Genomic DNA, 27318 nt, shown 5'->3' on the forward strand with positions numbered 1-27318 from the left:
CCACTCCCCTTGAGAAGGGGGTGGGTCACAGGAGTTAAGTGCTTGGCTGGTGGTGTGTTGCCACTTCTAATGTCCCTTTTTTGCTGTAATAGGAGAGGTCATAAAGTACAGTTTTGTGGTACTTTGGGTTGGGAAAGAGCAAGCCAGGTGTGGGCCATGAAGGATGGAGAGCTAGGATCTGTAGTCCTCGGTTCTGCCCTCCACTAGATGTGTCACCTTGGGAAAGACGCCACCGCCCAGAGCCACAGTTTCTATAATTGTAAAATGTGGGTTGTAAACCGTACCCACTGGGCAGGGTACTATGGATGCAGAGGCCATGGCAGCATTCAGCACAGTGCCTGGCCCCAGGTAAGGATGTAGGAAACTTAACACATCCAGTAAGTTTAACACTTTCCAAAAAGAAACCCTGGGCAGGCGTGACCCCTGGGTTCCCTGCTGCTGGGAACTGGCAATTCACATTTCCCGGAGCAGCCCCGGGGCCAACAGGCGGGAAGGCCTGGGTCCTCAGGACCGGACGGCCTGAACTTGGAGAGCCCAGCCCCACCCCTCTGGGTCCCTGGACGCCTTCTGGCTGCAAGCTGGTGAGCCCCCGCTCCCTCCCTCTACACAGCTGGGGTGAGGTCACCTGCGCTACCTAATGCTGGGTGATAGGGGGAAGGCAGGAAAGAATCGTAATTCCTTATTAGACTTGTAGTACCCTTCCAGCAGTTTAGTCGCTAGGTCGTGTCGGACTCTGCGACCCCATGGACTGTAGCCCGCCAGGCTCCTTTGTCCATGGGATTTCCCAGGCAAGAATACTGGAGTGGGTTCCCATTTCTTTCTCCAGGGAATCTTCCCCACCTAAGGGATCGAATCGCCTCTCCTGCATTGGCAGGCCGGGTTCTTTACCGCTGAGGCACCAGGAAAGCCCGTCAGGAGTACTGACTCCCAGATAGACGAAGGTGGGCTGAAGAGCAGGGCTCCTTTCCTGCCCGTTAATCGTCGGGTCATTCCCTTGGCCGGAAGACGCCGTGTCCCGTTGCAGAGCAGGCTTGGAGGGGCCCCACGGGCCGGAGTGTGGGGGGCACCGGCGGGCCGGGGATGGGCCTCCGCCTCACACCGATCGAAATGCCGATACGTTCGCACTGTGTCGTTTAACAGATGTAGCCATGTGTCTTGTGGCGCAAAGGAACCTGGACTCCCCAGCCGGGAGTCACAGACTTAAAAGACTGACAGCCCTCCGGGATGTCGCACATTCTCGGAGCGCCGATCTCGGCTCCCCCAGTGCGCACGCGCGCCGTCCTCGCCCAATGCGCAGGCGCGCTGCCCCTCCCCCGCCCCGGCAGGGCCCCCTGGCGCGGCGAGTTGAGCGTCGAGCGGGCCAGTGGGCAACAAAGAGTGCCGAGCGGCCTCACCTCCTACCAACGGTCGGCCTAGCAGCTCACCCCCGCCCCAGGCAGGTCTGAGGCGCAGGGAGCGGCTCTGCGGGGACCTGAAGAAACAGCAGTACGTTTGTGGCGCCGGGGGCCAGAGCCCAAGCGGGCCCCCCGGGCAGGTGAAACCCTCGGGAGAGAAGCGGAGTGCCGGGCAGGGGAGCGGGGCCCCCAGGGCGGACAGGGTCCCCGGAGAGAAGGGGGTGCCCTGGGCCGACGTAGCAGCAGGAGGGAAGCTTGTCGCCCTGAGGACAGAAGGGGCCGCCGCAGGCCAGAGGCGGCGTTGCCGTGAGAACGCGGGGGAGGGTGGTCCCCACGGCACCTGCGGCCTCCAGAGAAAAGTGGACCCGAGGGATGGGGGGAGCCTCGGGAAAGAAACGGGGTGCCCGGTGTAGACACGCCCTCGAGGTGAGAAAGGCGGCTCGGCGGGAGGGCGGCCCTTGGCGCAGACGGGGAGGCTCTGAGTCTCGGGGAGTGGGGGCGGACGGAGGTCACCGGCTCTCAGCCGGCCACACTGCCCAGGCGGGCAGGGGCCCCGGGTCCAACGCTGTCACTGACCAGAAGGGCGCCGCAGGTGGTGCTGGAGTGAGGGGCTTTTCAGCCCTGAGGTGGCCACCTCACCGCGTGTGACTGCTTGTGAAAGAGGGTCCTGACGTCACAGCCGCCTCCTAGCCTTCAAGGGAGCCACCGGTGTTCTTGGTGATAGCTTTTCCTCTGCTTTACCAGGGCATCCTCCTCCCCCGGCCTGCTTTTCTGCAAGATGTTGGGATTCTTGCAGCAGCCTGTAATGGTGACCGCTGAGGTGAACTTGAATATGGTAGCTCTGACCGCGGTGGGATTGCTGAGCCGACTATGGCAGCTTGCCTATCCAAGGGCCGTGGTGTAAGTCAAGCAACTCGATTCTGGGGGCCTCCAGAAGGAACTAATTTTTTTCAGCGCATTGATATCCGGAAGTGCCTTTTTGAGCCCCATAAAATGGGAGAGCCAACTTCTGGGCTTCCTTGGTGATGGATGGTAGTTAGAGGAGAGACCAGCTTGTCCCAAGGACAGCCCCTGCAGAGTCCACCTGTTCAGTCTTGCCCCGTAGGTCAGGAGTAGGTGCAGTATCCATGGTGGGTGACCTTTGACAGCCTGGAGAGTGGAGGGCAGAAGACGGAGGAATTTGGAAGCAAGTCCTCACTGATGGTAGAGTGCGTTCTTTGTCATAATGAGAAATGATTGTTGTTATTATTAAAGGGCTGTTAATGATGTGATTAATATATGTGTTTCTTTTCACTTAACTTTTTATTATGGAAAACATCAAACATGTACAAAAATACAGAGAATATGTTAGTCACCCAGTTGCAACAGTTACCAGCTCTTAGCCAACTCCCTCCCTGCAGTGGATTTTTTTTGAAGCACATCATAGACACTATATTTCATTCATTAAACAATTTAGTATGTTTAAAAGATCAGGAGTCTTGAAAATCACAGGATCACAGTAGCATCATCATGCCTAAGAAACTGACAGTAGTTCCTCTGTGTCAGCAAACGTCCCTGATTGTCTGAAAGAGGTTTCCTGCAGTTGGCGCCTCTCCCTTTTACACCTGCCACTGTTTTGTTGGGTCACCAGCTCTTATTCTCTCGATTGCAGACACGCAGGTGGACAGCCAGATCAGCTTTGTGTCCAGGAGGCCTTTGGTAGACTGGCTCGTGGTATACCCTAACCTACACGCAGGGAGAGAAGTAGATTCTGTGACAGGAAAGCCTCCTGAATGCCCAACTTCCAGGGGGGTGTTTTCCCTCCTATCCTTGTGGGTATGTGGTGCTGCACACGTGTCTTAATATTCAGGGACGCCATGCAGTTGGGGCAAAAGATCCAACCTTGACTGGTCACTCTCCAAAGTCATTTGGAAGCAAAGGTGTACATTGATCCTCGTGCCTTTTGTGTACAGTTCAGATCTCTAGCTGAACATAACGTGGGTTTGCTTTGCAGTTTTGATGAAGTGTATTACGGGCAGTACATCTCTTTTTACATGAAGCGGATCTTCTTTTTGGATGGCAGTGGACCACCGTTTGGCCACATGCTTTTGGCCTTGGGAGGTAGGACTCCTTAGTAAGAGAAGTGGCTCTTTAACATTTGAACACGGAAGTTCATGAGGGCAGAAGCTGTGTCTTATTTTATTTATTTATCTATTTGGGGCTGCCCTGGGTCTTCGTTGCTTTGCACCAGCTTTCTCTAATTGTGCCGAGTGGGGGCTGGTCTTCACTGTGGCACACGGGCTTCTCATTGCAGAGGCTGCTTGTTGCAGAGCACAGGCTCTACGGTGCGCAGGCTTCAGTAGCTGCCACACATAGACACACGGGCTTAGCTGCTCCGTGGGTCTTATTCTTTTCTTTATCATTGTTCCCCTGTTGCCTGCCGCAGTTTCGTGCTTCAGAAGTATTTACTGAACAGGATAGTTACTGATTCATCTTTTGTTTTAGGTTATTTAGGAGGATTCGATGGTAACTTTCTGTGGAACAGAATTGGAGCAGGTAAAATATCATTGTCATCTCCCTTATTAATGTGCACATATTAGAATTGAGAGGAAGTAGCTATCCTAGAGATTAACAACTACAGTTTATTCATCTGAATCCAGGGTATGATAGTTTGGGTACAAGTGAAAGACTTTCAAAAAGTCCAGTACATTCCTTAATGCTTACTTGCAGTAAGTGTGTTATCCTTGGTCTTTGGTACACGAAGCACACTGTACGTGGCATCTGTACATGCCTCTGTATGTGGCAAGTACCTTTTGTACATATACGTGTGTTGCCACAGTGTTTTTGGAAACAGATTGGGTAAATCTGTAAATAAGCGTTAACTCATTTCAGAGTCCTCAGCATCATCCCGTACTTACTGAGAACCGGCCCTTGACCACATGAAGCCGTGGCCCACACACTCGGTCCCTGATGAGACCCAGCCTTGCAGACTTGCGCTGTGGTCCGTGGGCATGTGCGCCGTGTGAGGAGATGTGGTGGTGTAGGGAGGAGGGTGTGTGCCCCATGCGCTCAGGCCCTCTGTGCTCACTTTTCCAGAATACAGCAGCAACGTGCCCGTGTGGTCCCTGCGCCTGCTGCCGGCCCTCTCGGGGGCCCTGTCGGTGCCCATGGCCTATGAGATCGTGTGGGAGCTCGGCTTCTCTCACTGTGCCGCCACGGGGGCCGCTCTGCTGCTGTTGATTGGTGAGGCCCATGCATCTGCCTGCTCCGGGGGGGCCAGGTCAGCCCCTGCGCTGACCTCTGTCTGCGTCTCTGTGGCCCAGGAGGGCTCGGGGTTTAGTGGATGTGCCCCCTCCCATGTCTGCTACTCGCAGGACAGAAGGAAGCACGTTCAGGGTGTCTAGATGAGACTCTGGGAGTCACCCGACTCCCAGGCTGGGGGTTGTGCATAGGTCTGTGTGTTCAGACTGTGATGTTGTAGAGGGGCAGCCAGTGTGTAGCGGGGCTGCCCAAATGATGCTCCTATGTACGCGCCCCCCACCCCTGGACCATTGCCCCTGGCACCCCAGTCTGTCCTTGAATGAGGACCTCCCCCACGCCCTACTCCCCTTGACCATGGAGACAGATTCAGGAATGAGTGGGTATTCCTCAGAGAGGACTCTCTCAGCCCAGGTCTGTGAACAAATGAAGTTAAGTCAGATGAAAATAAACCAGAATTCATGTCTGTTGAGTGACAACCCTAACTGGGGCCCGTGCCCACAGAGTGTTAGAATGTCCAGGCACCCTGCAGAGTTAGTGTTTCTCCTACAGAAGAGGAAAACAAAGGTTCAGGAAGGGCCACTAACTTCCAGCCAGGTCGAGCCCCCACTTTCCACCTCCAGACTCTGGGACGTTTGGCAAGGACCCTTTTTTGTGGACATTCACCCTTGCTCCCCGACACCTGATGCCCATGTCCTTTTCCCAACAGAGAACGCTCTCATCACTCAGTCAAGGTTAATGCTTTTGGAATCAGTGCTGATATTTTTCAATCTGTTGGCCGTGCTGTCTTACCTGAAGTTCTCCAACTCCCAGAAACACAGGTATGGAGAATGAGACAGAGGAGTCCAGTGGCTTGTCCACCTGAGCAGATCTGATGCCCTTCCACGGGGGACAGCTGCCCCAGGCACCTCCACTGGCTCTTGGCTCCTGACTTCATAAATAATTCTCATCTCTCTATAAACTAAATGGAAACATCTTCTGACCCAAAGGAGAAGTTGTATCAGGAGGACTGCTCTTCGGGGAGATGAGAAATCTTTTCCTTGTACCTGGAGCTCGGTGTAGCCAGCTGAGATCTCTAAGGCCGTGCCTTCTCTGGCCTTCGGGGTAAACGTTCCGAGGCCTCAGCTCTGCTTCTGTGCTTTGCTCCAGGCCCTTCTCCCCGAGATGGTGGTTTTGGTTGGTGCTGACAGGCGTGGCCTGCTCCTGTTCAGTTGGGTGAGTCTGGTGCACTGGGTCTGGGGCGGCAGCCACGGCCTCCACGTGTGTCTCGTCTTGACTTCTTCTTCATCCTGTGTCTTTAGCATCAAGTACGTGGGTGTGTTCACATACTTGCTGGTGCTTGGGGTTGCCGCCGTCCACTCCTGGCACGTGATAGGAGACCAGACGCTGTCAAACGTAGGTGCTGATGCCAAGGGGTGGGGCGGGGCTGGCCTGGGGGCAGGGCTTGGGGGGCAAGGCTGGGAGGTCAGGGGCGGGGTGGGGCTGGTGGGGATCAAGGGTGTAGGTCTGGGGTCGGAGTGAGGTAGGTCTGGGGTCGGAGTGAGGCTGATCCTGGGGGAGCAGGAGGCGGGGCTGGGCTGGGGGTGGAGCTGAGGGCAAGGCAGAGATATGTTAAGGTTGGGGGTGAGGCAGGGCTAGCTGTCGGGGGGCGGGGAGCAGGACGAGAACCCTGAAAGGAGGACTGGGCCCGCCTTCCCCCGGGTGGGGCGATGTCCCCTCCGTCCTCCGGCAGGTCCGTGTGCTCTGCCACCTGCTCGCCCGAGCGGCGGCCCTGGTGGTGCTCCCGGTCCTGGTGTACCTGCTGTTCTTCTACATCCACCTGCTGCTGCTCTGCCGCTCCGGGCCCCACGACCAGATCATGTCCAGTGCCTTCCAGGCCAGCCTGGAGGTAAAAGTGCCGTCCTAGAAAGAAGGCCACACTAGACTCGGGGTTTTCTTAATGTAAACCACCCCAGGCAAGCATCAGAGGGAAAACCAAATCTGGGAAGCGAGGCATGTCTTCACTCTCTCTACACTAATTCTGAACATGCCAGTGGCATGGGAGGGGACGAGGGGTCCACCCTCTGCAGTGTGACCTGCGGGCAGGTGCCAGGCTGCACAGGACAGACATATCTCTGGTGTTCATGCAACTCTCTTTGCAAAAATAAAAACAGGCTCCAGATGAGGCATCGGGAATGTAGAGCCTGAGGTCGGTGGACCTGCTCTTAAGGGCTGGCTCTGCTGACGGCAAATTCTCTGAGTGTTTGGACAGATTTCTTAAATCACCACGTCTTGAGTTAGTCAGATGTAATTGCTTTTATCACGGGCTACGAGTAAGAAGTAAATGAGGATGAGTTGGGGGAGCTCCCTGGAGGTCCAGTGGTTAGGACTCTGCACTTTCACTGCCAAGGCCTGGGTTCAATCCCTGGTTGGGGAACTAAGATCCCACGTGCCACATGGCATGGCCCCCCAAAAAATAAGGACAAGCAGGGGAGGGGGAGGTGAGCACCTCCCCAGGGGCTGCCTCTAGTCATTGGGAACATGTAACGTGCCAGGATTATGTCACACTTGACCATAGCTGATGGTGTGACTATAGCCTGGATGTGGGGAGGGGCTGTCAAAGGGGCTGGCTTGGGAGTCACGTGTGTGCTGTCTCTCTCTCTCCCTCACTGGCCACCCCGTGCCCCTGTCTCAGGGGGGGCTGGCAAGGGTCACGCAAGGTCAGCCTCTGGAGGTGGCCTTCGGTTCCCAGGTCACCCTGAAGAATGTCTTTGGCCAACCCGTGCCCTGCTGGCTTCACTCTCACCAGAGCACCTACCCTATGATGTAAGTAAGGAAAGTCATGTTTTCAATCCAGAGATTATAACATGTTTTGGGGCTTTTTTTCCCCGCATTTTTGCTGTTACCAATTTTCACTTCATATGAAGGAGCTTGTGAGAATGAAAGAAATGGAGCTCTCAGACCCTGGTGTCACTGAGTCTCGTTATATACCATCGCTGGAGGGACCAGCCCCTCTGGGATGGAAACATATCTGACGCCTCACTGGGTGGCATCTGTAGGGACCTTGGGGGAGGTCGTGGGCCCCTGGCACCCCATCCGCAGTTGCACCCTCTTCTTGCAGATATGAGAACGGCCGTGGCAGCTCCCACCAGCAGCAGGTGACCTGCTACCCCTTCAAGGATGTCAACAACTGGTGGATTGTCAAGGACCCCGGGAGGTGAGTACAGGTCGGGGGACAGCCTGGCCTCAGTCCCTGGCCTCCTCGTAGCTTCAGGACCAGGTCTGTGCCAAGAAGCCCATGGTCAGGGACATAGCAGTGTTCCTAGCAGGTACAGTACAGTTCAGTTCAGTTCAGTTCAGTCTCTCAGTCATGTCCGACTCTTCGCAACCCCATGGATTGCAACATGCCAAGCCTTCCTGTCCATCACCAACTCCTAGAGTTTACTCAAATTCATGTCCATTGAGTCGGTGATACCATCCAACCATCTCATCCTCTGTCGTCCCCTTCTCCTCCCGCCTTCAATCTTTCCCAGCATCAGGGTCTTTTCACATGAGTCAGCTCTTTGCATCACGTGGCCAAAGTATTGGAGTTTCAGCTTCAACATCAGTCCTTCCAATGAATACCCAGGACTGATTTCCTTTAGGAAGGACCGGTGGATCTCCCTGCAGGCCAAGGGACTCTCAAGAGTCTTCTCCAACACCACAGTTCAAAAGCATCTTTTTGGTGCTTAGCTTTCTTTATGGTCCAACTCTCACATCCATACATGGCTACAGGAAAATCACATCCATACATGACTACAGGAAAAACCATAGCCTTCACTAGACGGACCTTCATTGGCAAAGTAATGTCTCTGCTTTTTAATATGCTGTCTAGGTTGGTCAAAACTTTTCTTCCAAGGAGTAAGCATCTTTTAATTTCATGGCTGTAGTCACCATCTGCAGTGATTTGGGAGCCCAAAAAAGAAAAATCTGCCAGTTTCCACTGTTTCCCCATCTATTTGCCATGAAGTAATGGGACTGGATGCCATGATCTTAGTTTTCTGAATGTTGAGCTTTAAGCCAACTTTTTCACTCTTCTCTTTCACTTTCATCAAGAGGCTCTTTAGTTCTTTGCTTTTTGCCATTAAGGGTGGTGTCATCTGCATATCTGAGGTTATTGATATTTCTCCCGGGAATCTTGATTCCAGCTTGTGCTTCATCCAGCCCAGTGTTTCTCATGATGTACTCCACATATAAGTTAAATAAGCAGGGTGACAGTATACAGCCTTGACGTACTCCTTTTCCTATTTGGAACCAGTCTGTTGTTCCATGTCCAGTTCTAACTGTTGCTTCCTGACCTGCATATAGGTTTCTCAAGAGGCAGGTCAGGTGGTCTGGTATTCATTCCCATATCATTCAGAATTTTCCAGTTTGTTGTGATCTACACAGTCAAAGGCTTTGGCATAGTCAATAACCCCGAAGTAGATGTTTTTCTGGAACTCTCTTGCTTTTTCTTTGATCCAATGGATGTTGGCAATTTGATCTCTGGTTCCTCTACCTTTTCTAAATCCAGCTTGAACATCTGGAAGGTCACAGTTCACATATTGTTGAAGCCTGGCTTGGAGAATTTTGAGCATTACTTTACTAGCGTGTGAGATGAGTGCAATTGTGCGGTAGTTTGAGCATTCTTTGGCATTGCCTTTCTTTGGGATTGGAATGAAAACTGACCTTTTCCAGTCCTGTGGCCACTGCTAAGTTTTCCAAATTTGCTGGCATATTGAGTGCAGCACTTTCACAGCATCATCTTTTAGGATTTGAAATGGCTCAACTGAAATTCCATCACCTCCGCTAGCTTTGTTCGTAGTGATGCTTCCTAAGGCCCAGTTGACTTCACATTCCAAGATATCTGACTCTAGGTGAGTGATCACACCGTCATGATTATCTGGGTCGTGAAGATCTTTTTTGTACAGTTCTTCTGTGTATTCTTGCCACCTCTTCTTAATATCTTCTGCTTCTGTTAGGTCCATACCATTTCTGTCCTTTGTTGAGCCCATCTTTGCATGAAATGTTCCCTTGGTATCTCGTATTTTCTTGAAGAGATCTCTAGTCTTTCCCATTCTATTGTTTTCCTCTATTTGCACTGATCACTGAGGAAGGCTTTCTATCTCTCCTTGCTATTCTTTGGAACTCTGCATTCACATAGGTATATCTCTCCTTTTCTCCTTTGCTTTTCGCTTCTCTTCTTTTCACAGCTATTTGTAAGCCCTCCTCAGACAGCCATTTTGCTTTTTTGCATTTCTTTTTCTTGGGGATGGTCTTGATCCCTGTCGCCTGTATAATGTCACGAACCTCTGTCCATAGTTCATCAGGCGCTCTATCAGATCTAGTCCCTTAAATCTATTTCTCACTTCCACTGTATGATCGTAAGGGATTTGATTTAGGTCATACCTGAATGATCTAGTGGTTTTCCCCACTTTCTTCAGTTTAAGTCTGAATTTGGCAATAAGGAGCTCATGATCTGATCCATCCCATGTAGGGCCACCCAAGATGGATGGGTCATGGTGGAGAGTTCTGACAAAATGTGGTCCACTGGTGAAGGGAATGGCAAACAACTTCAGTATTTTTGCCTAGAGAACCCCATGAACAGTATGAAAAGGCAAAAAGATAGGACATTAAAAGATGAACTCCCCAGGTCATCTTGTAGGTGCCCAATATGCTACTGGAGATCAGTGGAGAAATAACTCCAGAAAGAATGAAGAGACAGAGCCAAAGCCAAAATAACACCTAGTTGTGGTTGTAACTGGTGATAGAAGCAAGGCCTGATGCTGTAAAGAGCAATATTGCGTAGGAACCTGGAATGTTAGCTCCATGAATCAAGGCAAATTGGAAGTGGTCAAACAGGAGATGGCAAGAGTGAACGTCAACATTTTAGGAATCAGCGAACTAAAATGGACTGTAATGGGTGAATTTAACTCAGGTGACCATTATATCTACTACTATGGGCAAGAATCCCCTAGAGGAAATGGAGTAGCCATCATAGTCAACGAAAGAGTCCAAAATGTGGTACAAATAAGAGTCCGAAATGCAGTATTTGGATGCACTCTCAAAAATGACAGAATGATCTTTGTTCGTTTCCAAAGCAAACCATTCAATATCACGGTAATCCAAGTCTATGCCCCAACCACTAATGCTGAAGAAGCTGAAGTTGAACAGTTCTATGAAGACCTACAAGACCTTCTAGAACTAACACCCAAAAAAGATGTCCTTTTCATTTTAGGGGACTGGAATGCAAAAGTCAAGAAACACCTGGAGTAACAGGCAAATTTGGCCTTGGAGTACAGAATGAAGCAGGGCAAAGGCTAATAGTTCTGCCAAGAGAATGCACTGGTCACACCCTCTTCCAGCAACACAAGAGAAGACTCTTCACATGGACATCACCAGATGGCCAACACCAAAATAAGATTGATTATATTCTTTGCAGCCAAAGATGGAGAAGCTCTAAACAATCAGCAAAAACAAGACCTGGAGCTGACTGTGGCTCTCAGATCATAAACTCCTTATTGACAAATTCAGATTTAAATTGAAGTACAGCACAGCTGCGGTCAATGTGATGATGACGAAGGGGGCCACACCAGGAAGTGTGGAAAGTGACCTGAAGTTTCAGAAAAGAGTTAAATGTGTATGTTCACCTCGTACGAGGAACACGCTGATGGGGTGGCTGTGAGACTCCACAGAGCCTGAGCGAGGACCCCACGAATCCGGCCGTGCTCTCTTCCAGGCACCAGCTGGTGGTGAACAACCCCCCGAGGCCCGTGCGGCACGGCGACCTTGTGCAACTGGTGCACGGCATGACCACCCGCCTCCTCAACACGTGAGTCCTGCCGCTGCTCAGAGTGGGCGTGCCCGCGTCACCGCCTTGGGTCCCGCTCTGCAGGAGGTGTCGAGGGCCGGGAGGGGAGACCTCAGTGATGGCACGTGGGCTGGGAAGGAGAGTCCCAACCAGAGTGAAGTGTGGGGCACCCTAGCAGACTGGGGCACCTGCTGAAAGGAGAAGCGAATTCAAGAAGGCCATGAGCTGGGGGACAGAGCCAGGAACCCTACCTGGCCTGGCCCCTGGGCCACCTCTGCTGTCCTTCCACCCAGCCTCTCGGGTCATCCACGTGACCTCAGGGACCCCGCCCTCCCCTCCTTGGACATCTGGGCTCTCCATGCCACGTCCGCCTTGTCCTCTCCCCCTTCTGCCATCCCTGGGTTGGGAAATCCACGGGGCTCCAGTCCTTCCTGCCCTCACTCCCAGTCCCGGTGAGAATCGCCCGCCCTCTGCACACAGCAGGCACCGCTTCCTCTGAAAACTCACACTTGACCAACCTCACGTCTCTGCCAAGAGCCTCCAGGGATACCCAGCGTGACCGTCACACTCAGAATAACTCCCCACTCTCTCCTGCCTGCCAGCCCCCCCGGGACCTGGCCCACTGACTCCCTGGTAGGCTTCATGCCAGTCACCGTAGCCCCCTGCTGCCCCCAAAATGACCCCGTGCAGCCTCCCTGGGGCCTTTGCTCACTCTGTCTGCCTGGAATGCTTTACAGCTCAGACCCCACTGCCATCCCCACCATGGCCCACTCTTTAACTTTTTTAAAGAATAATGTTATTCGTTTATATTTTTGGCTGCACCAGGTCTTCACTGTTGCCTGCAGGCTACTCTCTAGTCATGGTGCTTGGGCTTCTCATTTTGGCGGCTTCTCTTATTTCGGAGCACTGGCTCTAGAGCTCAGGCTTCTGCAGTGGCGCCGCCTGGGCTCCGTAGTTGCAGTCCCTGGGCTCTAGAGCATGGGCTCAGTTGCCCTGCAGCATGTGGGATGTTCCTGGAGCAGGGATAGAGCCCGTGTCTCCTGCATTGGCACACAGATTCTTTACCACTGAGCCACCAGGAAAGCCCCCATGCAGTCACTTTATTCAGGGGTCTGCTGAAATGTCCCTGCACCAAAAGCATTTCTTGTGCACTGTGCCCACCGGGGTCAGTGTTTTTCGTGGCACTCATAGGGCCCGCAGTCATATCTGACTTTTCAGGGTCGTGAGGGCCTCGTCCTTACTGCTCACTGCGGGTCCTCCCCCCATGTGGTCCCGCACAAAGTCCAATCAGGCATGGTTTCCCTGAAAGTAGACAAGGGGAACTGATGTCCCTGGGCACTTGTTTTGCCACAGTATTCTTGGTGCCCCAGCCATTTCCGTGACCTGGCGTCAGGGAGCCCCCAGTGGCCAGGCTGTGCTCCCAGCTTGGTTTATCCTCTACGAAGGGGATGGTGAACCCGTGGTTTAGATGGACATCTCCCTACTTCCCCATCATGTGCGTCCCCGGAGGCGTGGTCACTGCAGGGCCTCTGCCCTCCGTGAGGGGTTTGGCGCCCTGGGGAATGGCAGGCGAGGTGCTTGAAGGTTGAGCTGGCTTTGTTTTGTGAAAAAAAGTGTTCTTTTCCTCCTTAAAGAACAGTGAGTGCCTTTCAGGAGAGCTTGGGGCGCCCCCAGCAGCGCTATTTGGTTTTCCAGGCACGATGTCGCAGCCCCCCTGAGCCCCCACGCGCAGGAGGTTTCCTGCTACATTGACTACAACATCTCCATGCCCCCCCAGAACCTCTGGCGGCTGGTGAGTCCCCGGCCACCTCGAGCACGGGCATCACGGCCCTTTCTGAACTGCGTTCTGGATCAAGTGACCCCCTGTTCTACAGAAAGGGGGAGCCAGGGGATTTTCCTGTGTCCAGGAAGGAGCTGCAGGATGGTGGGTGGGTCCCCGTCCCCACCCCCACCTCCCAGCACCTCGCACAGACCTCTGGAATAAAGGCGATGGCACTGTCTGGGATCAGCCGTGTCAGCTTCCCTTGGGGGACTGTCCCCTAGTATCAGACCAAGCCAGTCTCACCGTGGTGACTGGTCTTCATCTTTAACATTTAAGGAAACCTGAAAAAGAGTCAACTAATGGCCTAGATCTACTTTTACAGGACATCGTGAACAGGGAGTCAGACACGGATGTCTGGAAAACCATCTTGTCAGAGGTCCGCTTTGTGCACGTGAACACCTCGGCCATCCTCAAGGTCAGCGAGACCGCCTCACCGGTGCTGCCCAGAGGGGCAGACTGAAGGGGGCCGTGGGGGGTTACAGGGTCTCTGTAACTGCTCAGAACTGAAACCTGGTGTGAAGCTCCCTGAAGGAGAGCCACTGCCCTTGTGGGTGACCTGGGGTGGGGTCCCCCCAGCTGGGTGGGCCCGGGCCCTCCATCAACGATCCCCCCACCATCTTGTTTTGCCAGCTGAGTGGAGTGCCCCTCCCGGACTGGGGCTTTCGGCAGCTGGAAGTGGTCGGGGAGAAGCTGTTTCGGGGCTACCACGAGAGCACTGTGTGGAACGTGGAGGAGCACCGCTACGGCAGGAGTGAGCGTGCCCGGCTCCTAGGGGTGGGGCAGCCCGCAGGCTCCAGGCCCCGTTGTGGACCCTCCCCCTTCCTGCCCCACTCCCTCCTGGGTGGGCGAGGGGGGCAGTGCCACCGGAAGGCAGGTCAAAGAGAGCTTTTGACTGGAAAGATGGCCAGGCGGGTGGGGGACCATGGACTGTGTCCTGCGGGTTCTTTGGAAAGCAGTGGCGGCTGCCATGGGCAGCTCCCTGACCGGGTTCTGCTCGCGTCCCTTGGTCCCCGTGTGCCTGCCAGGCCAGGAGCAGAAGGAGAGGGAGCTGGAACTGCACTCCCCCACCCAGGTGGACATCAGCAGGAACCTCAGCTTCATGGCCAGATTCTCCGAGCTGCAGGTGACAGGCGGGCAGACAGGCAGCTGACCTTGCCTTTCGCTGGGAGGGCCACATGGTCTGTCCAGCATCAGCCTTCTAACTGGGACCTGCCTCGGCGGGGAGGGCCATTGCCCTCTGTCCTCTGTCCATGTTGTGCCTGGCACCGTCAGCCCCCAGCCTCCCGGCCTTCCCGCTGTGTGGCTTTGCTGGCAGTAACTTCAGGAGCCAAGGAGACATGCAGCAGTGTGGCACTGCTCTCAGGTCAGGTCGATATGGCACAGCCCCAGGGAAGTCGGAACTGGCACTCAGCATCCCCAGTGTCAAGGCGCCCTTACTGCCCCACCCCATCCCTTAATTCACAAACTGGAACCCAGGAGAGGCGCCTCCTGGGCTGCCTCTGCAGGTGACCTGAGTGAACTTGAGGTTGGCTGCCCCCATGAAAGGGGCAGCGGTTTACTCCGCCCCCTGGCAGATCCCTTGGCTGTGAAGGGCGTCTGGCTGTCCAGTGACTCCCAGTGGCCTCTGTTGTCTGCAGTGGCGGATGCTGACGGTGAGAAGTGACGATTCGGAACACAAGTACAGCTCCACGCCGCTGGACTGGGTCATGCTGGACACCAATATCGCTTACTGGCTGCACCCCAGGACCAGTGTAAGCACGGCATCTGCAGGCAGTCAGCCCATGCCTGAGAGGCCTGTGATGTTAAGAGCAGCCACTGCGTCCGCCCAAGCCCTGGCCTTCCCGTGCCATCCTGACAAAAGCCAAGGGCTTCTTGTTCTCCAAGGGCTCTGGCAGCATGGGGCCCTAGCTCCCCTGAGGTGCTGAGGGGTCAGGTCCCTGCGTGTCCGCAGGGAGGGACACCCGACTTTGCTGCTGCCATGGCAGTGCATGGTTCCCCTTGCCCAGCCGACGTGGTTTTTAAAACCATCCCACTTGATTCCCCTCCTGGTACCTGGTGTCCAGGCCAGTCAGTGCTCTGCTTCCCTGTCCAGCTTGTCTTCACCTGGTGGGGCAAACGCAGTACGTGGTCTGTGCCTGGTAATGACTTATGCTAGGGGGGTGCAGCCCCCTTTCCCCCCGCGGACTTGGGGGGCCGTGGCGTGCTGAGAAGCGGGCACTGAGGACCTTCTGCATCACCACCCCCGTCCCCCTCCTTGTGAGCCACTCTGCTGTCCAGAAACAACCCCATCCACTCCCGGCTCTGATTCCACTTACAGAGCTGAGCACCTTCACACATCCGTCCTAGCTGCCATGGCTGAGGGTGGGCGGCGCCCGTGCCTGCCCTGGGCCACACCAACCGGCCTCTCCCTCCCACAGGCGCAGATCCACCTGCTTGGGAACGTCGTGATCTGGGCCTCCGCCAGCCTTGCCACCCTGGTGTATGCCCTGCTGTTCGTCTGGTACCTGCTCAGACGCAGAAGGAGAGTCTGTGACCTCCCTGAGGGTCTGTGCCGTGGCCCACGCACCTCTCACACCCCGTCCCTCTGGTTTGGGCTGGAGCTCTGTGTGCTTCGGGCCACATCAGCAAGCGCAGCCTTGGGCCACCTCTGTGTTTCTGCCCCGAGGGCACTTCTGTCTCTTCCCCAGAGACATGATGCTATGCTCCAGTCCCCATGTCACCTTCAAGGCTTCTCCAGGGCCATGCAGGTGTCGGGCCTGAATTGTTCCCTGACCCCAGCACCCCTGGAAGTGGCTGATGGGACAGCTGCCAGGAGGCACTTGGGGGGGTGGTTTGCAAGAACAGAACCCCCCTTAAAACCCGTTCTGATACAGGAAAGGAGCCAACGCCCGGGGTGGGCCCCAAAGGCCGCCAGGGGTGGGGAGGCGCCCACTCTGGGCTCAGCTGAGCTGGTCATTCTCTCCGCTAGTCCCGGCTCCTGGGCGGGTGCATGGTGCAGGCCCGCCCCTACCCGCTGAGGAGTGAGACTGAAAATCAGGAGTCAGCTGGGCCTGGCCCAGTGCTGGCGCGTCTCAGGACTGGGACAGCAGGGGCAGCAGGAAATCCGGGAGGTTCTTAGGACACAGTCTGCTCTTCCTTCAGAGACGGTGGAGGCGCTGGGATGGGAGACAGAAAGCAGGGGCTGCGAGTTCACGGGCTCACTTGTGGATGATGAGGCGAGCCTGCCTGGCAGCAGGGAGCCTCCTGGCTCAAGATGGCCTTCCCTGCAGACCGCTGGCTGCGCTGGGTGCTGGCTGGGGCTCTGTGCGCCGGGGGCTGGGCCGTGAACTACCTGCCTTTCTTCCTGATGGAGAAGACGCTCTTCCTCTACCACTACCTGCCGGCGCTCACCTTCCAGATCCTGCTGCTGCCCGTGGTCCTGGAGCACGTCAGCGACCACCTGTGCAGGTACAGGGCCTTGGCAGCCACGCGCCCCGGGTCGGGGGGCGGGGTCCGGGGGGAGTCATGAATGGTGATTCCAGCGTGGTGTGGACAGGGTTAGCCAGAAGCACTAGCAAGGCTCCCGGGGTTCCGAGCACAAAGCTAAGGCTGGTGGGAGGTGAAGCCAGGGGATACGTGTGGAAGGACCTTTGGCCTGGAGGAACAAAGAAAGGGAGGTGAGGGGCGGCCCAGCAGATACACCAGGGGGCCTGTAAACCAGAGTGGGTCCTGGAGGCTGGTCCTCGGGCAACTCAGGAGGGCAGTTCTGTGCTCCCGCTGCTGAGACGGAGCAGGAGCTGGGGAGTTCAGGAAGCAGAGCAAGTGAGGAGGGGCGCTGAGTGGGTCTGGCAGGACTTGACGAGGGCTGACACTCAGGCTGGGGCGCCGGGGGGACCTCGCGGTGGAAAGGGTGGAAAGGGCCAGCCCCCCCACCGTGCTCTGCTCCGGGCTGGCAGGTCCCAGCTCCAAAGGAGCCTCTTCACGGCCCTGGTCGTGGCGTGGTTCACCTCCGCCTGTCACGTGTCGAACATGCTGCGCCCGCTGACCTATGGGGACAGGTCGCTGTCACCCAGTGAGCTCAAGGCCCTTCGCTGGAAAGACAGCTGGGACATCCTGATCCGGAAATACTAGTGGGACACAGACTTGCCGACGAGCGGCAGGGCTGGGTCGGGACAGGGTCCTGGATGGGCGTGTTTCCGGCAGGCAGGCAGAGCGGCTCTGAGCTTGGTGGAGACATGGGCTTGGCTGGGATTCTGCTCTGGTCTCGTTGAAGAAATGGCCCTCCGACAGGCACCTCGTTTTCAGCAAAGTCTGTTTTCCCTGATCATAAAGAACACCTCCTCACTGCGCCTTCTAAGAGCCCCGTGCACTCACTGAGTGTGGAGCTGCTGGGTGGGACTCATGACAGCCGAGAAAGGGCAGGGAGGGGCTGGTTCTAGTCGACCCAGACAAGGGCTGGTCTTGCTCAGAGGCCGGTGGTGGGCTCAACCCGGGTCCCTGTTCCTGCTGACCTAGGAAGGCCCCGGGGACTCCCCCTCACGGTTCAGTGGGCCGTGAGACCTCGAACGCCAGCCCAAGGGGGCTGGGGGAGGCCGGCCGTGACTCCTCTTACTGGCCCCAACCCCCACCCAGAGCCTGCCGAGAGGTGAGCAGTAGCCTGTCATCCAACGCATTTCCTGGTCCTGATTCTGCCTTTTTTTGTGTAATTAAAAAGGGACAAACTGGCATTCACATTTGGTGTTATTTATTGGTTCTCTCTCCAAAAAGAACAGTGAGCTTGACAAAACCGTCAGTCATCAGAAACCAGCCCTCGAGCTCAGCCAAGCTCGCCCGACGTCCCTGTGTAACTAGTTAGAACTCGAAAGCTGGCCGCAAAGGGGAGGGACCACTTTTACAGTAACAGCTGCCACATGGAAGGGGGGACAAACCAGGACAAGACCACTAGTGTCTGGGAGGCAAGGTCACTGGGCAAGCGCAGGGGACTGGCCACTTTGGGCCACAGCATCTGCTCACGCTGCCCGGTCTACACACGCCTTGGCCATGAGCGACACCAGGAAAGCCCTGTCCAGATGGCAGCCTGGGCTCTGGGGGGCCAAGCGGGACACTGCTCACAGGAAAGCAGGCAGGGCTGGGCCAGGGACCCTGGCTGTGCGCCTGGTGCTGGTTAAGGAGAAGCTTGCTCCCCAGGGCTCCCTCCTGGCTCTGCCTTTGGAGCATAGGCCAGAAGGAAGGACACCTCTCCGTGGCTCCTTGCGTACCAGATCAGTGTGTACCAGGATCACGACCCACTGGTGGGTCGTGAAGTTGGGTTACTAGGTCACAGCGAGCATGGTGTTAGGAAACCAGAGTAAACAGAAAACATGTGGTTGTACATAACAAGTAAAACGGAAGAGGGTTATCTTCAAACTTGGGTTCCAGTTACACATGAGTGAACCAGGTCACACTAGTCTCTCTTGCCGGAGGTTCACCGTCAAAATCACAGCGACCAGGCTGTTCTCCCAAACACGGGCCTCGTGTACCGCACGTTCTGTGGTCTTTCTCAGCAGCGAAGAGCGCTTCCAGCCCCCGTGACATGAGGAAGTGGGAGAGGAGGTCAGGGCCGCCGACAGAGAACCTGTCATACCGTCTGGATGACTCGTCCTGGTCTCCCGAGTTAGCCGGGACCCCGACAGCGCCCCGTCAATGGCCGCATGTTTCGGGGCAGGCGGGCCTCTCTGGGCCCGCCGGGTGCCGAGCAGCCCGCTCCTCAGTGGGGCCTGCTGCTGGACTCCAGGTGCGAGCGCTTGCCCGAGGCCAGCACCGCGGGGTGCTCCCCCGGCTCCGGGAACGTCCTCTTGTGGCTGCGCCCGTTGGCCCCCGCGCGGTGCCACTTGCAGATGTCGCCGTTGAGGATGTCCTGGATGTGCTGCACGATGAGGTTGATGGCCACTGCGGGGACACACGGGCGGGGTCAGCTGCCGCCCGCCCAGCCGCCACCCGCCGTTACCCGCGGGGCACACGCTTCCCTCCACGAGGCATCCGCCTGCCACCGAGCCTCAGCAGGCAGACCAGTGCCCGCTGGGGCTGGGCATGGTAAAACTGACCTGGCGTGGTGGTGTGGGTTTCTGTTAACTAACCCTGGGTGTGATACTTCTTGCCAACAAGGGACTCCCTGTCAAACAGTCCTCCATGTATTTTTTTTTCCTCACCACCTTTACTGAAACTTAACTGACATCGTACGTTCTGTCACCTTAAGGTGTAAAACATGTTGCGTGTTCTAAGTGTGTTGTGAACCTCTGCCACACATGTACATGGACGGGCCTCATCCCCCGGGGGCGTCTCAGTAACCTGGCCGGGCCGGGCCGGGCCTGCCGCATGGCCCTGGGGGTGGGGGTGGCACAGGCCTGCTCCTTACCCATGTTGTCAACCCCTCGAGGGATGATCACATCTGCGTACTTCTTTGTCTACAAGGCAAGAAAAGGAGGGTCTTGTGAGATGCTTTCAGCGTGCCTGGGCCTAGATGCGGGGTACACACGCAGGCCGCCATGAAGGGTGAGGAGGCGGGGGCAGGGGCTCAGGTAAGAGGTTGCGAGCCCAGAAGTAAGGGAAGCTGAGCCGAAGCAGAGGGAAGGGATGGCGCGCGTCTGCCGGCTTCTTGGAGACGCTCCTCTGTGAGCACCGCTGTCGGGCCAGTGCTCTGTGCAGACGCCTGGCACTCCGGGCCGGCTGAGGTGGGGCGCCCTTCCAGTGCACACGGTGCAGAACCCTGGGAGAGCAGGGCTGCACCCCAGGCAGGGAAGTCGCGGGAGCTGCTCCCCTTCCTGCCTCGCCCCTCCTCTGCTCCCTCACCGAGTAGCCCACTCCTGTCAGCACTATGGTGCTGCTAAGGAGGGACCCCCAAGTGCTGCTGGGGGGGGCGCGGGGGGCACCTCCGAATGAGCTGAGTGCCACCAGTGTATAGGCCTGGGCCAAGGAGGCCTGTCCCAAGAGATGAGCCGTGGGGGCGGGGGGAACAGGGACAGACTGGGTCCCGGGGCAGCCGTGTCTGCAGGCAGAGGAGACCCAGGGCTGAACTCCCACGGGGCTGGGCCACTCTGCTGGGCTGTGGGGGCAGGCGGGAGCGACCAGCTGAGGGCTGAGAAAGGTCCTAGCGGGGGGGACACAGGCGGCTTGGTCACCTCGCCGAGGCGCCCCGTGAAGGGGAGGGGTGGGGAGGGACTGGCCGAGCACACTTCTGCCTCCATCCAGGGGCACCCGGTCACACCTGGTGTCCAGAGCCTCACGGTAAACCACCTACTTTTCAAAAGTATCTTTCTGGGGATAAGAGACTGCGGAACAGTCAATTTCCTAATCATTTTCTAGAAACTCCAAGACCATGAGTGTAAAATAAAATGTTTTCATGAACTGGCAAAGAGAGAACTCCTTTGTCCCATTTATCTAAAGCAGGAATCCTGCTTCTCATTCCTCTGTGCCTCACTTTACCCTTTAGGAAACAATACTGTGAAATTTCCCTTTGAATCTCTCCACCATCCTATCCAGTGAGAGAGGTGAGATGGAGGAAAAGACAGATGGCTGCACAAGTGAATTCCTCCTCTACACGCCAGCTAGACCTTCCTCCACCCCCGAGAAACACACGGTGTGGAGGAGGTTTTTAAGCACCTACTGTGCGTCAGACAGCACTTTGGCAGCTAACAGACAGAGATCCCTGCCCCCATGGAGGCCCCCTGCTCCTGTTCAGAAGGGCTGGGGGGAAGGAGAGGCACAGTGTGGGCAGTGGACGAGCAGTGCCCTGGACAGATGCAGACAAGAGCATGGGGGGAGGTGACGCTGGTGCACGGGGTGAAGCCTGGCGCGGGGAGGAGGGGTGCGAAGGACAAAGGACCCGTTCCCAGCTGAGAACCACTCCCTGGGACCATGGGCACGAGAGGCTAACTTCTCCACGTATACAGCAGACCGCGTCCGTCCACGACTCGGATCTCACAGAACGGGCACCAGGGGGCCTTCTGACAAGGGGGGAAAGGAGGTCCCTGGGCAAGCGGAAGGTGGTACCGGCAGGCAGAACTCCTCGAAGGCCGGCTTGACGAAGGTGGTGTACTGCGTCAGGATCTGCTCTAGGTCCCGGCCCCGCTGCACGTCCCGGAGAACTGCGGTGACAGGAGAGAGCAGGGGCCTGCAGATGCCGGGGAGCCTAGGGCCGGGCTGGCCAGGGGCAGAGGGGCCCGCGTCCGCCTTACCTCTCCGAGACAGCCTGACGTCGGAGTCGGTGTCCACGAAGAGGCGCAGGTGGAACATGTCCCGGATCTCCTGGCTGTAGAAGACCAGGATGCCCTCAAACAGGACCACGTCTGCGGGGTAGACCACCGTGGTGTCCGCGAGCCTGAGGGTAGGCCAGGGGAGAAGCCTGCCGTCAGCATCAGACCCTGAGCACGGATGAGGGGGGCTGTCCCAGGAACCAGTGGGGCACAGCCCCAGGGTGGGAGGGGTGTCCTCACCAGCCCCCCCGCACACAGCCCCCTTCTCCCAGAACCACCCGCTTACCTTGAGTGTGTCACAAAATCATAGGTGGGGACCTCGACCGTTTTGCCCTCCACGATGTTTTTCAGAGTCCTGTGCATCAAATCGTTATCAAAAGCATCTGCGGGGATGGAACAGAAAGCAGGGCAAGTCCTTATGCTGAGAACTCGCTCTGCCCTGGGGTCTGCTGGGTGCGGGTGCTGCCAACGACCCTAAGGAACATCTGGCCTGGAGGAGCCCCCACGAATTCCATCTGCAGGGCCCTCTGCAAACCACAGGCTGGACCTGTTCTCGCTGCCCCGGGGCAGTGCCACTGCCTGGGCCGCTGTCCCACCCCCAAGTCTGAACACACGGATCTCCTGATCAGCCAGTTCTGGGAGGTAGGTGAGCTAGGCATCTTGCTTCTAGTTCTGAGAAATAACACAGACTAACGCTTCTGGGACCTTCTTCCCATGTGTGCCCTGGAAAGGAATAAAGATGGGAGCCAGCCACTGGGCGGAATCGTCTACTAGCAGCAGGGAGGGGCAGCATGGCTATCCCCCTCACCCACCCCCTCTCCACCTGTTCCCCTGGCCCCTGACCAGACCAGGAAAGGGAGCTTCAAGGCCTCTGGTTCTCGTTCACCCACTGCTGGCCTCTCGAGGACTCTGCCCCAGTGGAAACAGTCTGCATAGCAGGCCCCTGATAGCATGAAGGCATTTAGGTTTCTCCACGACCACAACTGTGGCAGAGCAGTGGGCCTGAAGACCCTTCTGAGCTGCAGACTCCCTGACGGGCTCCAACCAATGGAGCCTGGAGCTCCTGCAGGGCCCAGAGCACACAGGAGAGACCCCGGACTTAACCCCCAATCCGCTCCACAGAGGTTTAGCCAGGGACCACCTGGGGCCACTTCCCCATCCACGGCCAACTCTGGACCCAGTCTCTGCGGTCTGCCCTTCTCCCCAACTCCCTCCCCACTTTCAGAGCCTCTACCTGGGTGGTCGAAGTTGTACTGTCCCTTCAAGGCCTTGGCCTTCTGCTCCGCGGTCAGGACCTTATAGAACCTGTCTTGGCTCAAGATGACCAGCTTGCGCTGCCGGTGATCCACTTCATTCTGTCCCAGCAGCTCCATGATCTTCTCGCACACAGTGGACTGGGAAACACACAAACAGGAGCCCCGCCTGGAGACGCCCACCCCGGCGCATCAGCTCCTGAGCGGCCGCGAGGTCAGCGGCTGCGCCTGGCGGGGAAGGCGCTGGGGTACACCAGCAGGGGCAACGCGGACCCGGAGGCCACGAGCGGCCAGGCCAGCCGGGAGCTTGCGGGGGTGCCCCGGGGTCCAGCGACCCGCTCCCCGCCTGGCCCGCCGCGGCCCCAGCCCCTCCGCCCCCGGCCCTGTCCACGTCCGGGAGGTGGGTGGGGAGCACCTCGCGGCAGCTAGAAGCGGGGGTCTCCCTCTGGACTGAGGCCCGACAGGCCGCGCAGAGTCCCGGGGGCGCCCAGGGTGACTCGCAGGCCCCGCCGCGCCGCCCAGCCCCTTACCTTGCCGCTCGCGGTGCCGCCGCTCACGCCGATCAAGAAGGGCCGCTGGTGAGGGCGGTCCGCCTCGGGCCCGGCGCCCTCGCAGTCGCCGCCTCCAGCCGAAGCCATCTCCGGCGTCGCTCGACCGCATCTGACTCCCGGCTCCCGCCGCCGCCGCGCAAAGGTCGGAGACGCCCCCCACCCGGGGCTCCACTTCCGGGAGACACGCGGCGCGGCAGGGGGTGGGGCGGCGGGCGCGCGGGGCACGGCGGGAGTTGTAGTCCTGGTTGGTGGCTGAGGGCGCTGCTCATGCGTAGGCCTGGCCGAGCCTTCCCGCTGGGCCTGGAAGGCCGCCGAGGCACCTGGACTTGTTACCGCGACGCCGGGTTGTTTTTTATTATTTGCTGCAAAAGCCAAAAGCCAAAAGCCAGTCGGTTTCGCAACTGGCTGCAGTAGTCTCCAGATGTCGGGCGGCCTCCGAGAAGGTTCCTTCTGCCCGCACCTCCGCGCTGCCTGGGGTTGGGGTGGGAAGCGTCGGAATGATCCTCCAGGGCCGCAAGGTCAGGGTGGGGTGCTTGGGCATAGTGGCGGGTCGGACTTCTGAGCCCCGTGACCCGAGTTGGAAACTAGAACCGGTTCTGCAGCCTTGTGTGCGGTCACCCAAGAGCATGCCGTCACCTCCACACCGGGCCCCGGTGGTCAGCCCTTGCCTCCACCGCGTGGGTCCAGTCCTCTTGCCTGGGCACAGGCTTGGCCCTGCCCCTGTTGGCCCTCCATGCCAGCCGAGCCTCCACGTTATCAACCTCCTTCCTCGAGTTTCTTAACACAACCCTGAGCCTTCAGTGTCCCCCACTGCCTCTGGCCAGCAAGTTCCCGGCCTCCTCAACCTGCCCCTTACATGGTGGGCAGAAGTCCTGGGATGACTTTTTGACCGAGCCCTAGATAAGCTGGGAAGAAGGGACCCTGTCTGCTGGATTCCACCTGTGCCCCTGTGGAAGGCAGATACCGACCCATTCCTGTTGTACAATGTCCTCAAAGCATCAAGTCTCTCTGCAAGCCTAGCTCCTGCTGCACTGTGAGCCCTCCATGAATATTTGATGAAACTGAAATATGCAGGAGAGACTAACATGGAGACGTCAGGCGAAGTCACTGTTTATGTCACTTCGGAAGCATTAACCCATTTCAGCAAGGGTTACAGGATGGTTCTGATGCGGGGTGGAGGGGGGTGGTTGGGCCTCCTGAGTCCTGAGGACCTGGGCAGAGGGAAGCGGATGAAGGGCGGCTGGGTCAGCATGAAAGCCCGCCCCCCCAACTGAGAGGCACTTACAGGAAAGCTCAAAGTAGGGCATTCACACGTTCACAGACAAGGTTGGGGACCAAGCCCCAGGGCGAGAGTTAACAGTGACTGACCGCCGTGTTTTCTTACTCCCCAGCTGTTAGGGGGGATGTTGTGATTTTGTGAAATTAATGTATGTGAGTGAAGACAGGGCAACTGATGGCCGGCAGAGGTTCAACAACAGAAACGGAAACAGAGAAATGTATTACTCACAGGTTCTGGAGGAGGTACAGCGTATGCCTGGAGGGGTCACGCAGGAGGTCTATGCAGAGTGCAGAGAAGCAGAGAGAGGCAGGCCCTGGGGCATAGTCCTTTATCAGGATCCCTTGGTGGAGTGCTTTGGGGTTCCCAGACTAGGACTGGATTGGTTAATTCAAGCCAAAAGAGTAGGGTTTTGCTTGAAAGTTAGACTGTGAAGAAAGCTGAGTGCCGAAGAATTGATGCTTTTGAACCATGGTGTTGGAGAAGACTCCTGAAAGTCCCTTGGACTGCAAGGAGATCAGCCCTGGGTGTTCTTTGGAAGGAATGATGCTAAAGCTGAAACTCCAGTACTTTGGCCACCTCATGCGAAGAGTTGACTCATTGGAAAAGACTCTGATGCTGGGAGGGATTGGGAGCAGGAGGAGAAGGGGACAACAGAGGATGAGATGGCTGGATGGCATCACCGAGTCTATGGACACGAGTTTGGGTAAACTCCGGGAGTTGGTGATAGATAGGGAGGCCTGGTGTGCTGCGATTCATGGGGTCGCAAAGAGTCAGACACAACTGAGCGACTGAACTGAACTGGGGTCTTATCTCTAGGGCACTTAAGACATAGAGGCGCTAGAAGGCAGGGGGGAGACTCTTGATCACAAGAGCATGTGTTTGCTGGTGAACAGGCTGCTATCTAGGGTGTGTGGGTGTGTGAAGGGGCTCGAGTCAGTTTGAGGTCTCTGCAGGCAGTTGGCCAAACACAGTGGATACCAGGCAGCAGAATGATGGAGTATCTTAGTGAACCGTCAACAGGGAAATCCCACGGTGAGGCTGCCGTGCTCAAGGCACACAGAGGGCCTGGCATAAGGCCCCGCTCTGAGGAGGTGCCTGTTCTGTCTTCGTCTCTGCATTTGCCTATTTGGCATCTGTTCCTCACAGGGCCAGTTATATTAACTATATTTTTTATATGTGCATGTGTGCTCAGTCATGTCCGACTCTTTGTGACCCCATGGACTGTAGGCCACCAGGCTCCCCTGTCTGTGGAATTTTTCAGGCAAGAATACTGGAGTGGGTTGCCATTTCCTCCTGAAGGAGATCTTCCCCACCCAGGGATCGAACCCACGTCTCCTGCATTGGCAGGCGGATTTTTACTGCTAGTGCCACCTGGGAAGCCTATTTTTTTGTGTGTATATTTATATATATTTAATACTGACACTTTTTGGGGGAGAGGGGCATGATGTACAGGTTGTAGGATCTTAGTTCCCTGACCAGGGATTGAACCCTGGCCCTTGGCTGTGAAAGCGCAGAGTCTTAAGCACTGGCCTGCCAGGGAATTTCCGTTATTTTTTGTATTCTTCTTTTTAAAAAATTATTATTATTATCTTTTGGCCATGCTGCATGGCATGTGGGATCCTAGTTCCCCAACCAGGGATCAAAGCCGAAGCCCCTCTGTTGGCTGCTCAGAGTTGGAACCACTGGAAGTCCCTTCTTTTTTTTAATATTTATTTGGCTGTGCCAGTCTTAGTTGTGGCACTCAGGATCTTTGACCTTTTTTGTGGCATGTGGGATCTAGTTCCCTGACCAGGGATCAAACCTGGGCCCCCTGCATTGAGAACTCAAGAGTCTTAGCCACTGGACCACCAGGAAGTCCTCATTTTTGGTATTCTTGTTGCTCCAGCACAAGGCTAGCCAGTGGTGAGGGACAGCAAAGGAAGCCCATCTTTCACAAGCAAACCAGCCCACCCCCAACCAGCTCTCATCTAACCCTACATGCTCCCACCAAGCCCCAGGCCCGCACGCCGTTCCAGATCTCCCACCCCGCCCTCTGCCGGCTGACTCCTCCCAGCATGCCCTGGTCCTCTCCCACAGCTGGACCGGGCCAGCTCCTCAGTGTTCTCTGTGGAAAGCACGGACCGCAACTGCAAGTATGGAGCGGGTTTTGCAATCACCTGCTTGATGTTTGTCTCTGGAGCTGAGCCTTGAGCCCGGTGAGGGCAGGGCCGTGGCTGCTTGTTTGGCCGACTCTGCCATGTGCAGGAAGCATCTGTCGTTGCTGAATGAGTAGTGGGGTTGAGACTCAGCCTTGATTTTCTCAGAACCAGGTGAGGCAGAACTCTGGGATTCTTGCCCCCATCTTCACCATTGCCCCACCGGGTCAAGTTCACAGGAACACAGGAAACCTGGCTTTCCAACGTGGCCCTCCTCCGCCATCCCCTTAGCCAGCCCCACTGCCTGCAAAAATTGTCGGTTCATCCCCCTCAGGTCTTTAAGGTTTTGTTGAACACAAGTTGATGCTCCGCACTTGGGTTGACCAGGTGCCTGACATTTTAAGAGAATTGCTAGTTTCCCAATCCCAGGTGTAACTCATCCTCATTGCAGAAAATATATACAGACAAACATGCACACGAAACTAAAATCAACCCTAACCCCTCACCCGAGGAGAACCGTGGTGTTGTATTCTGGTATTTGCTCTTCTGGTCTGATACGGCTGTGGCTAGATAGTGCAAAGTTAAACAAGGTCTGGTTATATATCCTGAATAGGAGTAAAGCCTTACAC

The 27318-nt window shown here is 56.5% G+C and overlaps 2 protein-coding genes across 8 annotated transcripts; one reads left to right on the forward strand and one right to left on the reverse strand.

Annotated features, from left to right (window-relative positions):
• The first annotated feature begins 1294 nt into the window (after positions 1-1294).
• Positions 1295-17971, forward strand: POMT1 (protein O-mannosyltransferase 1). 5 transcript variants are annotated; one of them, XM_006045898.4, is made up of 20 exons: positions 1295-1534; positions 2139-2294; positions 3388-3494; positions 3879-3929; positions 4470-4616; positions 5341-5452; positions 5781-5846; positions 5933-6026; positions 6364-6519; positions 7306-7436; positions 7732-7827; positions 11368-11460; positions 13135-13231; positions 13584-13676; positions 13892-14012; positions 14287-14384; positions 14899-15012; positions 15679-15805; positions 16531-16708; positions 17444-17971. In XM_006045898.4, the coding sequence occupies exons 2-20, from the start codon at positions 2173-2175 to the stop codon at positions 17460-17462; spliced, it is 2022 nt and encodes a 673-aa protein (XP_006045960.1). In that variant the 5' UTR covers positions 1295-1534; positions 2139-2172; the 3' UTR covers positions 17463-17971. The 5 variants fall into 5 exon arrangements, with proteins under 5 accessions (XP_006045960.1, XP_006045956.1, XP_025117669.1 ...); XM_006045894.4 differs by having other exon boundaries at positions 1296-1534; positions 17197-17971; XM_025261884.3 differs by having other exon boundaries at positions 1297-1485; positions 17197-17971.
• Positions 17968-26818, reverse strand: UCK1 (uridine-cytidine kinase 1). Of its 3 annotated transcripts, none has more exons than XM_006045890.4 (8): positions 26711-26811; positions 23255-23637; positions 22706-22865; positions 21758-21854; positions 21454-21596; positions 21269-21363; positions 19635-19683; positions 17968-19168 (listed from the first exon to the last, which is right to left on the reverse strand). In XM_006045890.4, the coding sequence occupies exons 1-8, from the start codon at positions 26790-26792 to the stop codon at positions 18987-18989; spliced, it is 1191 nt and encodes a 396-aa protein (XP_006045952.2). In that variant the 5' UTR covers positions 26793-26811; the 3' UTR covers positions 17968-18986. The 3 variants fall into 3 exon arrangements, 2 of the variants coding, with proteins under 2 accessions (XP_006045952.2, XP_025117671.2); XR_326435.4 differs by having other exon boundaries at positions 19090-19168; positions 21153-21363; positions 26711-26818; XM_025261886.3 differs by lacking the exon at positions 21269-21363 and having other exon boundaries at positions 19030-19168; positions 26711-26816.
• Between the last annotated feature and the right edge of the window lie 500 nt (positions 26819-27318).

The sequence above is a fragment of the Bubalus bubalis genome, chromosome 12, assembly GCF_019923935.1.
Source record: "Bubalus bubalis isolate 160015118507 breed Murrah chromosome 12, NDDB_SH_1, whole genome shotgun sequence".
NCBI lineage: Eukaryota > Metazoa > Chordata > Mammalia > Artiodactyla > Bovidae > Bubalus > Bubalus bubalis.

Bases quoted from the DNA above. Each gene is read 5' to 3' on its own strand.
- POMT1 (XM_006045894.4), top strand. From the start codon at position 2,173: ATGTTGGGATTCTTGCAGCAGCCTGTAATGGTGACCGCTGAGGTGAAC. The intron at 5,847-5,932 runs GTGAGTCTGGTG...CTGTGTCTTTAG, and splicing joins GCCTGCTCCTGTTCAGTTGG to CATCAAGTACGTGGGTGTGT. The intron at 13,677-13,891 runs GTCAGCGAGACC...TTGTTTTGCCAG, and splicing joins ACACCTCGGCCATCCTCAAG to CTGAGTGGAGTGCCCCTCCC.
- UCK1 (XM_006045890.4), bottom strand. From the start codon at position 26,792: ATGGCAGAGTCGGCCAAACAAGCAGCCACGGCCCTGCCCTCACCGGGC. The intron at 21,597-21,757 runs GTAAGCGGGTGG...GCCTACCCTCAG, and splicing joins GATTTTGTGACACACTCAAG to GCTCGCGGACACCACGGTGG. The intron at 19,684-21,268 runs GTACCACCTTCC...CTTGCCTTGTAG, and splicing joins TCGAGGAGTTCTGCCTGCCG to ACAAAGAAGTACGCAGATGT.